At 35.8% G+C, this 12,815-nt stretch overlaps 1 protein-coding gene and 1 pseudogene across 1 annotated transcript in view; both read right to left on the bottom strand.

The window, feature by feature from the left end:
- Nucleotides 1-329: 329 nt before the first annotated feature.
- Nucleotides 330-3,247, bottom strand: LOC147291106 (RNA polymerase II C-terminal domain phosphatase-like 4; annotated as a pseudogene).
- A 2,629-nt stretch (nucleotides 3,248-5,876) lies between these two features.
- Nucleotides 5,877-12,815, bottom strand: part of LOC147291105 (P-loop containing nucleoside triphosphate hydrolases superfamily protein) — a 38,328-nt gene continuing 31,389 nt past the window's right edge. Inside the window, exons 2-8 of the mRNA XM_086238132.1 lie at nucleotides 12,121-12,225; nucleotides 8,381-8,458; nucleotides 7,559-7,709; nucleotides 7,369-7,439; nucleotides 6,876-6,972; nucleotides 6,520-6,725; nucleotides 5,877-6,199 (exon numbers count right to left, since the gene is read on the bottom strand). Coding sequence (XP_086094258.1) covers nucleotides 5,960-6,199; nucleotides 6,520-6,725; nucleotides 6,876-6,972; nucleotides 7,369-7,439; nucleotides 7,559-7,709; nucleotides 8,381-8,458; nucleotides 12,121-12,225 — 948 coding nt within the window. The 3' untranslated portion in view covers nucleotides 5,877-5,959. The remainder of the gene's footprint in view (nucleotides 6,200-6,519; nucleotides 6,726-6,875; nucleotides 6,973-7,368; nucleotides 7,440-7,558; nucleotides 7,710-8,380; nucleotides 8,459-12,120; nucleotides 12,226-12,815) is intronic.

The following is a 12,815-nucleotide window of genomic DNA, read 5'->3' as shown; positions in this document are numbered from 1 at the left end:
CTAAAAATACTTTTCATGCAGCTACATCCAATTAGCATATCCTCTATTATGGTAATAAAACAACTGCAGCTGTATTCTAGTACAAGTTCAGAGTAGCTGCTCTTTGGTAATATTAGGCCCACTACTCAGTACTCAGCAGCAATCATTCTATCTAGTGTAATGAACCATTCAAAATTTAAATTCAGCAGTTTAGTTCAACTTTTGGGACAATTTGGTGCCTATTAAAATGGTGGATCCATTTACCATCATACAAGTGAGATCCTGGACGAAGTGGTATGCACTGAATGATAGGAGACAAATATTTCATACTAGACACAAGGAGAGGGTTATCACAGAAAGAATAGATCATTGATTTTCATTTGATTAACAGGAACTTCTCTTCAAGTTGCTTTTCCCACCAATAATTTGCAGCTTCAATCCACTATGGACGAACCAAAAACTTGTTTTCTTTCACTGCCCACCGAGATTTGTCTATTCTGGCATCTGTTGCGACCACATGTCACTGATGGATCCAGTTCAGTAGAACAAGTAGCTCCCAACTTCTCTGCCATCTGCCAAAGATGATGATTATCAGCCTGGAATTTTGTGGGACAAACACGGTTGAAAACAATTTTACACCCCTTCAAGACTTCCTTCGGAAGAGTTTTCAACACCTACGAGAAAAACATCCAGAAGACTCCATTTAATACCCATATAATAAAAAATCTTTAAATTGAAAGACCTACAATCATTGCAGAGAAGGAGGGTAGGGGAGGGGGAAGGGGGGTTGTCCTGACACAAATCCTTTACCTGCCTCACATCTCTGTTAAAAAGACTGTTCCCCAGTTCCTACCAGATGGTCAAGTAACAATAGATTAGCACACAACAAAATGATATATTTACTATATAAAGACAGGAAGGGGTACTTACATCAAAGAACATACTGTGGATTCGGTTAAGAATTTTAAGAACAGTTGCAAGAGATTCTTCAGCCTCACTTTCATCACTCTTCAACTCAGAAAGTGACTTACAATTGAAGCCAAATTCATGACAACTTGTTCTAAAGAAATGATATCTTTCCATCAATATTAAATTGTCCTTATGCTTTGTCCATGCCTACAATAATGGACAACAGTGTTGATAATCATGCAAAAGATATACAGCAGATTCAAAAACCATGAAATTGATAGCCATCATATAAGATTCAATAAATAAAAATTCCTTTGGAAAACAGATGTTCTGTCGTATCTTTAAAGCAACAGTCAATTGAGAAATAATATGAACAGCTTCAGACAGACATCTACATATACTCAAAATGGTTCCGTCCATACAAGGTGAAACTCAAAAGGAGACTTGAAGCAATATTTTGTTTGAAATAAACAATGGCAGAATTTGTTAACTTGTCATTCAAAATTTTCATCCACTTAACGGACAATAGGTTTGTGATGGGTTTGTGATGAACAAGTGCAAACTTTTTAGCATGCACTGATTACACCCCAAAATACAACTAAATGAAATTTGAAAACAATGACAAAAGGACTCGACGAATCTCATGATATTTCCAGATTGGTGGCTCGAGCCAGGGAGTACGACTTGATTAAGGGCTTTGAGGAGGGTAAGGAGTGAATTCAGGTTTCGCATCTACAGTTCGCGAATGCCTTCTGGAATTCTGGAAATAAAAATATTTTCAGAAACCTCTATTCTGATCTAAACTATACGAAAAGGTGACCTAAGGATAACTTTTATCAAACTGTGCATACTTTACTGATTTACCAGTTATAAAGGTCAGATAGTCACTATGCACTTTAATTTTTAAGTATATAAAAGGATTAAATACATACCTTTTCTGTATCATCAAGGAAAATTGCACTTTCTTGCCCCAGCAGAATATCTAGACCCTTTTGATGTTTTTGGGTGCCATCATCACGTGATATCACTCCAGCGTAGAAGTACTCTTTTCTGGGATCAAGCAGCTTAGCCATTTCCAGAGCATAAGAATGTTCACCCATTGTGTATATGTACATCTCGAACATTGGACTTGCTTCTTTTAAAAATGTCCGAACAAAGGGCCTCAATTTGGTCATCATATGTATAGTGTCCATTATAAAGGGGCTACCTTTTGAGACATCTACAAGTTTCATAATGCAACCAAAAATAAAATATTGAAGTACACTGGGGAAAAATAAGTACATAAGCAAGCACATGCATGTACACAAGACAATACTGCAAAAGAATTGAAGAAAAAGAAAAGGTTTGTGAGCATTCATACTTATAATCATGTAGAACCGGCGAAAAGAAACAACACCTCACCAAGAAATGTGTAATCATTCAAATTGAAACACGAATTACACTATAAAAGCATAATCATGGGAAAGGAAAAAATTACATACCTTGCAGTGAATCGGATTGGCACTTTAAATATTCTTCTTCTTGCATCATATCAATGAGTTGAGTGGAATTTAGCAGCGTGCATGTGATCTAGATCAAGTACCAAGTACAGTTTTTTGCAGCGTGACAAGTTCTTAATGTCTATGTCACGTAACCAGGCAATTTCATCATTCTTAAGCCTTAATTCCTGCAGAAACAAATGTTTCCTACATCATACAAATTCTAATTTGCATCAAAATGAAAGAAGCTAGGAATAACTTGGGTAATCATTTTACAATAAATGATTACCCAACAGTAAATTTATCCTTTACATTAGGGGATCAGTAATTTGTGAATTACAGGTCATAGTTGACTGGAAGTGAATAATGCCTCTACAAATTAAATGGTTGAAATCCATATTGCATATATTCCATAAGGCCAAAAAAAGAAACCATATTGCATATATGCTTCCAATATTAAGCAAAGACAAACAAAATTCTTATATCCACCAACTAGTAATCCAAAGGAGTACCTTGTGTATGTAACCAAATGTAACACCAGACTCCTCATCCAACCTCTGACCACAACGTATACAAATACCTCCAAATGACCCAGGATGCGCACACAAATCCTTCTTTGTGGATGCTTCTGCACATAATAACACAATAAATAATTAAATACAATATTCTATGTTCATGGGACAGACATGTACCAACATCCTTCTTTGTAAATGCCCAAAACATTAAATAAAAAAAATTAAACACATCTCACATTTTACTTCACTGTCATTATTAGCTTCATCCAGTGATGAATCTGAAGAACCAGAATCGAGAGCTATCTCAAGATACTCAGCAAAGTCGTTGCTGCTAGTTGTTCCTTCTGGAGAATAGGTCACAAGCATTGTTCCACTGTCTTCCATTCTTCAACAAATTGTTAGGCCTACTTATACTACCACCAATACAAAATGAGGCAGTAAACCCGCTGTGGAAATCCTTTGTTATACATTCTCGAGTGTAACTTGACTAGAGAAATAAAATAATTTGTATTCAGGCCAGTACTAATTAGGAGAGCAACACAAAATGGACCATAATGAAACCCAAATTTTTACTAATAATCAGCACCCAAAGAAAAAAAAAACTACCAACCACAAAACCCATATATTGTCTCATGTTTAATTCAGAATTCAACAACAAAACCCATTTTCACATTTCAATCAACTACTTCATATAATGTATAAACACAGCATATTGCCTGAACCCAATACAACAAATACAACATTGCCACTACATATTCTGAAATAAAGTGAGTACATTACGTAAGAAACCAACCCATTCAGGCATTTACTCTCAAAGACAAACGCAGTTACACTAAAAACAAAAACAAAAACAAAAAAATATATATCCAAGCTTTCATGTTAACTCCCATATGTTAAAAAACGAAAAAAGAAAAAAGAAAACCAAATGAGCAACTTGAAGACTTACAAGGATTCCATAAGCAAGAAAATTGTTTAAGGAAAAATGAAAGATTACGTAAAAAGAAGATGAGGGAGATGAGGAAAACCTTGTAGCAGAGAGGCCGTTGGACCTTTTGAGTGTGTTTCCGCGGGGAGCTCTGTCTTCTAGCGAGTAGCGAGAGGGACTCAGCAGTTCAAGGCAAACAATTAGGGGTCAGTTTCGGAATTATGAGCAAGTGGGTCAGCTTTCTTGGAATTTCAAGGAAGGGTAATTCTAGTCTAAATTTTTGTTTTACAAAGTTCTATATGTACCCACCGTAATTGCTCTATGTACGCCTTTTCAAAATTGTCTCCCAAGCGTAAATAAAATTTTAAAAAAAAAGGTTCATGATCTGAACATTACTTTCACGTTTTATACTTAAATCAATTCGGTCCACCTTATAAACGAGCATTGGAAAACTCTTATTATCGTTTGTTAGCAACAAGCGTGGAATACATTTGACAACCAACATGAAAAAAGAAAAAAAAAAAAAAAAAAAAAACCTTGTATAAATGTTTTTTGAATGCTATTGTGGATTGTAATTAACGAAGCCAAAGTATAAACTAAAAGGAAATTCTATTAATACCCAAAAATCTTCTTATTTTACCCAACTTCTCAATTTACCCAACCATCACTTTTTGAAATTAATATTTTCTTATTTTACCCAACTCAAATTACTATCATACTTTTATTAATAATACTCAACCTTCCTCTCTCCCAAACTTACCTTCAACCTCACTCTCATAACTAAACTTCAAACCCTAAACTAATTTTTGCCCTCATATTATCAAATCAAGGTTGTTTTGAAAAATAAAGAGTCAAATCGTCGTTTGAGAGCTTTCAAACGAGGGTTGTGTACAAACGTTTTTGTGTTCTGAACGTCATGAACGAATTTGGGTTCGCGCAGTATTCAGTGGACCAGTACCGAACATTTACATTATATTTGGTAGATGTATGCTAAACATTTGCATTTTATTCGGCAGGCACCTGCCGAACATTTGGATTATATTCTGCAGGTGCCCACCGAATAATGATAAAATGTTCCGCAAGTGTCCACCAAACGATAGTTGTATGATAATTTTAGACATTTTTGCACCATTCGGTGGGCATCTGCTGAATATAATGCAAATGTTCAGCAGGTGCTTGCCGAATAAAATGCAAATGTTCAGCAGGCACATGTCGAATATAATGCAAATGTTCGGCACTGGTCCACCAAACACTGCGTGAATCCAGATTTGCTCAAGCTTTTAATACCCACGAAAAAATACAAAAAATTGGCACACATACCTTATTTGGAGCCTCGAAAATAATGATTTGACCCTCCATTCGGATTAAAACACTTGATTGGATGATATGAGGTCAAAACTTTTGTTAGGATTGAAGTTTGGTTATGAAAGAGGTTGAAGATGAAAATGAAGATATGATGTTAGGTATAGAAAGAAACAGAGTTATTTTTTTTAAGTTATATTTGTTCTCAATGGTCATTTCATCATAGGACATAATTGTCCATTCATGATTAAAAATATTGTTGGATAAAATAAATGTTGGATATGTATAAAATTTCCCTAAACTAAAGTGTTCAAATCTAACATGGGGCAAGCGTTCAAATGATCAGCAAAAATACTTAAAAATAGAGCGATTTTGAGTGATTTCAACGAAAATACTTAAAAGTGGACCATTGTCGGCGATCTTCTCTCTCTCTCTCTCTCTCTCTCTCTCTCTCTCTCTCTCTCTCTCTCTCTCTATTCTTCCCTCCGTCACTGAACCACCGTGGGCGGCTGAAGACCCCATCGACATCCAGATCCAACAGCCATGACAAGATGAAATATTAAATACAACACCTTATACTCGAAATTCTTAATTGCATACCATAACAATAATTTTCTGATATATTTGAGATGGTCGTGCAGTTTGTATGTGACATAGTAATGGGAGTTGGGTTTAACAGCTTGAAGCTTTGAACTCCATAATGGCTGCAGATTAAGAACAAGAAGAGACGTGGTAATATGCCATAACATTGCTAGACAAGAATACTACTTTACAAAAATTACTCTGAAGAATAGCTATACTTTCCCAGGAACAGAGCATTAAAAAATATATTTACACTAAATTACATAGATCTAGAGTTTCCTTGGAATAGAATCTAAAATATAGTGTCCAAGCCTCCCAGTACGAAAAAGATTCAGTAACTTAGCTGCGACTTTATTTTGAGCGTCTTCTTCTTCAAACTCCATAGGAACCTGAAAAGCTCCTTGCACAGCCTTGATCTCTTCCTGAATGAGCCTTTCATCCTCCATATTACCATCAAAAGATGATATCACCTCGAAGAGAGTCCGACGAACACCATGCACTATGAAATCCTGCATGAAAAGCTTGAATGTCACTTTCATTTTAGAAAAATAATGATGGAATCACGAACTTAATATCATTTTCAATGACAAGGTGTTTTATTATTATCCTTTTTTTTGTCAATTTGACACTGATATAATCATGGTTGTTATTGTTGTTAGGAATATAATATATGATGCATAAGGCCTTTTTTGGAGTTTAATAAAGACAATTCTACAAATCAACTATAGGGACTGAAAAGAAATATAAATAATAACGAGAACTAGTTCAGAAGTAATACAATAGCATAATTCTTAAGTTCTGAGTCTTCTGACAATGAAAGTGCTCAAACCTGCGTGTGATCTGTGGGGTAATGCCTTTTAAGTTTCATGTCCATTTCAGAGCTATTTGAGCATTCTATATTGTGGTCTATGAATGATCTCTCATTCTCACTGTTGGACAACTTTGCCCATTTCTTGTATTCGTCACTCCTGTTCAAGATAGCCAGAAAATACTGAGCTAGTTCTTTTTCCCCAGAAAAACAATCTTTAATTGTACCTGCATTTTCCATTTGGAGAAGTGAAAACATGAACATAAAGCATCTCAAAATTCTAAGAATATTTCATTCATCTCAGTCATTCTGCATTTAAGTGTATGTGTAAGTCACTCAAGTTGCCCTCTGGGCAGCACAGGTCTGCTGTGACATACCTGTCAATGCTAGCTTGGTGCATACCTCAACATCAAGAATCTGCGGAGGCAAAACACCCGGGGTATCCAAAACATAGATACTGGGATGGCTTCCAATCTGAAAACGAATAACCCCCTTTCATTTATAAAATGAAGAACTGAATGCCACAAATAGATAATATGCTAAAGAATGGAGAAGAAACAAAACATGAGAAACCAATTAGAATATGATGCTTTACAATCGAGCCTAACAGTAAAATGAATATAATCTTTTGATGGGTGAAGACTGAATTTAGATTTCTGGGAGCTGATGTACGTATAGAAATTTTTTTTTTTTTTTTTTTGGCCATTGGTACGTATAGAAAAATCTTAAAACACATTTTCAGGACATTTTGCCTAAATGACGCACCCACACTATCTTTTGTGGTTATTCCTTCTATCCATCCTTGGGGTAATTAACATATATGTGGCATGCTTCAACAACAACCAATGTCAAAAGACAAAGGCTACAAACCTTCAAGCTGCTTATATCTTTTGTCTCGCCAGGATGTGGACTCACTGTAGCATGCTTTAACTTTCCCTTCTCTACAAGACAACCAATGTCCAAAAAAAAAAATTAGAATTTATTCCTGAATTATTTCCCCCTACACACTCGGACACTCCCAGAAAAGAAAATTGAATAAAATATGAATTAAAGTGCGTACCTGCTGCACTAATCCTCCCAATTCGATGCAAAGAGTTGGCAAGGGCTGACTTGCCAACATTAGGAATTCCAACTAGCAATACTGTTGTGGTATAACTAGAGTGATCAGCTTTCTTCAATTCTCTGACTCGAGCTTGCAAAAAGTTCAAAAACTGTAAGAAGTAAACCATCCTCAATATGTATGACACTAAGAAAGCAACAACTCCAATGGGGTCAAAAGAATAAGAACAAAAAGAACAGAGTATCCTGCCTTGCGTATAGATATAATTCGCAAAACATATAAACATTACGTTTTAAATGTAGGTAAGAGTCGACATATTAATAGAGACAAATTATGATCTCCAGCACATGTATTCTCCAGTGAAGCAGGATAGAACAAGACACTGCTCAAATTAATTTTGACAACTCAAATCTTTTAGACCATTGTTGGCTGTCCCGCCAAACGAAAAACACACAATTGAATTTCATCATAGATTTTGGGTAAATTTCATTGACCACCCTTGAGGTTTGTAATTATTCCACCGCTACCTCACAGGTTTCAGAAATAGGTACTTACCTCCCCTGCCATTAATGTCCGTTTACTCAAATATACATTTTACAGTAGGTTATTAATGTCATTTACACTTTTTAAGTTTTCAGAAAGTTAGAAGAGTCAATTTAAGTAGTCAAAACTAGTCAAAAGGCAACTTCATCTGACAGGTACTAACAGCATGGAAGAGGTGGAATAAGCAAACAATCAAAAGAATTATTGTTTTCTCTCTTTCCGTGTACTTTTGTTCCTCCGATGACATATGCATTTAACAAATACAAAAATAGCATTTACCTGCTTAATGCTCTCTTTATTATGGGCATTGACTCCATACGAAATGCAGTTGTTTTGCTCAAAGTACTTCATCCACTCCTATAAATGAAACAAAATATGAAAATATTATAAAACAAGAAATGAGAGTGATTCATAACATAAATACTAAATGACTATAATTTTTTTTGTTACAAATTGGAATTGCAAATAGCATCACATGAACAAAAACATCTTAAATTTAAATGGAAATAAATTTTCACTATGCTCAAAGAACATACATTCATGCACACTTATAATACAAAATTCATAGAACCACTGACCACTAAGTTTTCAGAAAGACTGCCTTTGTTATAAAACTGTAAAAGCCATAACAATTCACCATTTTTATTCAGTAAGCCATTTTTTGATTATGGAGACATTTAAATAGCTAGAATGCAATACCCTTAATTAACAATGTCATCAGTGGGTTCAAAACTTGCAACAGTTAGCTTCCACACTATATGACTTGCAACACTTAGCTTCCACACTAACAATATCAATGTTAGTGTATTACCTTAATTGTAGAGTTGACTAATAGATTGTAATTTAAGCTAGAATTAAGGAAGAAATTAGGCTGATTGGTTGTAATTGATGCTTACCTTTTTTGTACCTCTCTATCTATTTATACCTCCTCTTTCTGGAGAAGAATACACATCCAATTAAATCCCTCTCTCTCTCTCTCATTTCAGCATGGTATCAAAGCAAAGATCCTAGATAAAATTTTAGGGTTTTATTTTATGTATATTATTACAGCTGCTGGTACCCTACCCTAGGCGTAGGCCATTCCTATCAAAATTACCTATCTTCTCTGGGACTCTAACCTGCAACTACCCCTACTTATTGCTCAGAAGATTTTGACCTAAACCGCAAGAAAACACACAACTGCCGCCACAGGAACACCCTGCTCCGCTGCTGCTGCCACTGTCACTTCTGCCATCAACGTTGAGTGGTTTTTCTTCTTTTTCACTGATTTATCTTTTTCCTGCTGATTATCATTTTCACATCTTTTCTCTTAGTATCTAAAAGCCAAGAAGTATGGGTCCCCCCTCCCATATCTTCAAATGTGACTGTACAACATGAAAATATGTCAATGGAGATAACTGCTAACAAGCTAAATGGGACAAACTACTCTACCTGGTTGCGAGTTATGGAAAGGTATGTCATAAGGAAAACAATTTGGGGTATTTAACTGGGGAAAAGGAGCAACCAGATGAAAAAGATGCTGCTTATTCCACATGGGTGGAAGAGAATGCCATGGTTAAATATTGGCTAATTAATTCAATGACTCCTGCTGTTAGGGCTACTTTCTTCGTCTTCCTACCACACTTGACATTTGGGATGCTGTTTCTCAAACTTATTCTGATGTCCAGGATGCTTCTAGATTTCTATGAGCTACGATGCACACGCCAAAATGGTAAGCCAGTAACTCAATTTTTTTTGGCCTCTTCAAACTATTTGGCAGCAATTGGACAATCTTTGCCCAGGTAATATGAAGTGTGCAGAAGATGCTGCAACTCAAATGAAGATGATCGGGTATATGATTTTTGGCTGCTCTATATCCTAGTTTAGATCACATTCGGGGTCAAGTATTGGCACAAGATCCACTTCCCAATCTTCGCAGTGCATATGCCTATGTGTGCACAAAGAGCTCCATCAAGCCACTATGTCAGCAGGGGCAATGCATGATGGTCCTGCTATCATAGCTGCATACTCTCGGCCTCCACAAGTGGTTCCCACTGCTGCTACTTCTCGGCCTTCATCAGTGCCCTCTAGTCTAAGAATTCTGGTAACAGAAAATGCACCTACTATAATGGCACTAATCATATCCGAGAGACTTGCTTCAAGTTGAATGGGTATCCGGAATGGTTTGTTCAAAATAAGGGAAGTTTGTGTCTCAAAAAGAGAGATAATTCCAGACCTTAAGCTCATCATGCCTCTACAAGTCACCAAGCCGTGCTCATAACCCAGCCACGGGATTCCATGCCTTTTCAGGTAGACTAATCTGCTCAAAAAGGTCCTTCGGTTGATGCTTCTACTTCTTTAGCCAACACAGGTAATTTTGGGTTTCCTTGAATACTACTTCCTCTCTTTGTGATAAACCTTGCATAATTGACTCAGGGGTATCAAATCATATGACCTATGACCCACAGCAGTTTGTTGCCTATACAACTCATAAAAATAATTTCAGGGTTTCTAACGGTCTTTCTACCCTGTATTTGAGGAAGGTTCTATTCCTCTTTCATCTTCTTTGTCTCTTCATAAGTCCTTCAATCGTTGTGTCACCTTTCTTCCCTCACATTGTCTTTCTCAGGATATTCTTATGTAGGCGACGATTGTTCTTGGTAGGGAGGGAAGGGGTCTGTACTACTTGGATCTAAAGGGGTCAAATGAGGTAGAGGCTGGTTGTGCTCATCAAGTAGGAACCTATGAGTCTAAAGCAGGAGAGGAGATTTGGTTAGGGCATAGAAGACTGGGACATTTATTTGCATCATTTAATTCCTTCGTTGTTTTCTAATGAGTTTGAAACTTTGAATACACGTGATGTTCCTTTCTCTCTCATTCATACTGATGTGTGGGGTTTGTCCCAGATTGCACTCCAGTATCTTGGATTTATCTAATGAAAAATAAGAGTGATGTATTCCCTATCTTCCAAAAGCATAAGATTTCATGTCACAACCAATACTCTTGTTCCTAAAGCATAAGATTCCAAAATTCTAGACAAAAACAGTGCACCTCCAGTAATTCCACAGTTAAGAACACATTTTACATCTTGAAGAAAAGTAAAAAACTATTAGAGATAAAAAGAAGAAGAAAGAAAGTAAAGTGTAGACCTCTCCCTCATAAGTTTTGGTGAAATTAAAAAGATACCCTTCCATATTAGCAAAATGAAAGGTGGTCTGCTAACTTCTTTGTGCACATGACACAAAGTTGTATTCCCCTTCTAATAAATCACTATCACCACAAATGACAGAGAACCTAATGATGTAATCATCATGTGCCTACTTATATTCCAGAATTATCTCTTTATTTAATCTAAGTGCTTGATTAATATTTGGCATCCAGAAAAAAGAGCAGAAAACATAAGGGAACAAAAGCACAATATATATTAGACTCAATTACATTGCCACTAAATTAAAACCCTCCCTAACAGAGCAGCCATTACCAATCATGGCTTAGTGGGGTGGGTGTTTATGGAGCCAAATGTTAAGTGTGATTCCCTTGTTTTGTTTTGTTTTGTTTTGTTTTTTGTTTTTTGTTTTTTGTTTTTTATTTTTTTATTTTTTTTTTATAACCAAAAATCCCCCAAGCAGACCCGGCTTCAAAAATGGGGGCCCCTGCCGAACCCTACAATCTTTGGGTGGCAGGACACTCTAGCAAATAGCTAGATAGGAACCTTTGAGGAATTGAACCCCAGACCACATGGGAGCAAATCATGTGTCTGACCACTCGATTAAACCCTCTTTGGTAAGCGTCATTCCCTTGTTAAATCTGAAAGACTGTCAGTGCCATGTACCCTTGCAAGTTGCAAATATTATGCAACTGTAACAGGAGGTCTATGTAATTTCTCCAGATCTCAAAAAAATAAAAGAAAAGAAAAAACATCAAATATTTCTGAATTTTATGCTAATTTACCAGCTCCTTCACCATTAAAAGGCATTTCAATGCTAGTTCACATAAGATTAACCAAACTTTTAATACTACATGCTTGAAAAAATGCACACCTTCAGTTGGGAATGATTTGCAAGGTCCATCTTGTTCATCACTATAATTCGCTTTGATGAGGATGTACAGTTCCCCAGTTGCTTATACTCCGATGACATTGGAATCTAAACGTGGTATAAGTAAATTATTAACATCCTTCAGATCATAGTTTGTGCAACTCAATTATAAACAGAAAAGAGCAACAGTAAAGATATAAAATGAAGTTGTCTGTTGAATTAGCATTTTATAAACGAGACATATAATTCCTTTCATTTATGATTTCAAACAATCGTTTTTTCTTTTTGGAGAATAGTTCAAGCCAATTTTTCCCTTGAACAATTTACTTTGAAAAAGAAATCCATTAGAACATATAAATTTCAAAGGTAAGCAAAGCCATATCTTCCTCCACTCCACAGTAATGAATCACAACCATATCCATCCCTAAATAAATTACTATAGGAAACAAGAGCATATATATTAAATAAAAACCAAGTGATGAATGACAGCTTTGACAAAATATTAGCGCTCTACATACAAAAAGTTAAAAATGATAGTGAAGTGATGGCAAAACTTTACATCAGTTAGCTCGAAAAATTTGTATAAAATTCTGAGGTTTAAACAAAAAAGAAAAAGAAACCTTTATTCTCAACCAAATTAAGGAAACCCGAAAGCCAATACCTTGCTGCACCCATTTTCTACACATTAAAGACCTAAC

The sequence above is a fragment of the Dryas octopetala genome, chromosome 3 (genome assembly GCF_963921425.1).
Source record: "Dryas octopetala chromosome 3, drDryOcto1.1, whole genome shotgun sequence".
In the NCBI taxonomy this organism is placed as follows: Eukaryota; Viridiplantae; Streptophyta; class Magnoliopsida; order Rosales; family Rosaceae; genus Dryas; species Dryas octopetala.
The sequence above is the reverse complement of the archived record's forward strand: the minus strand, read 5'-3'. Positions and strand labels throughout refer to the sequence as shown.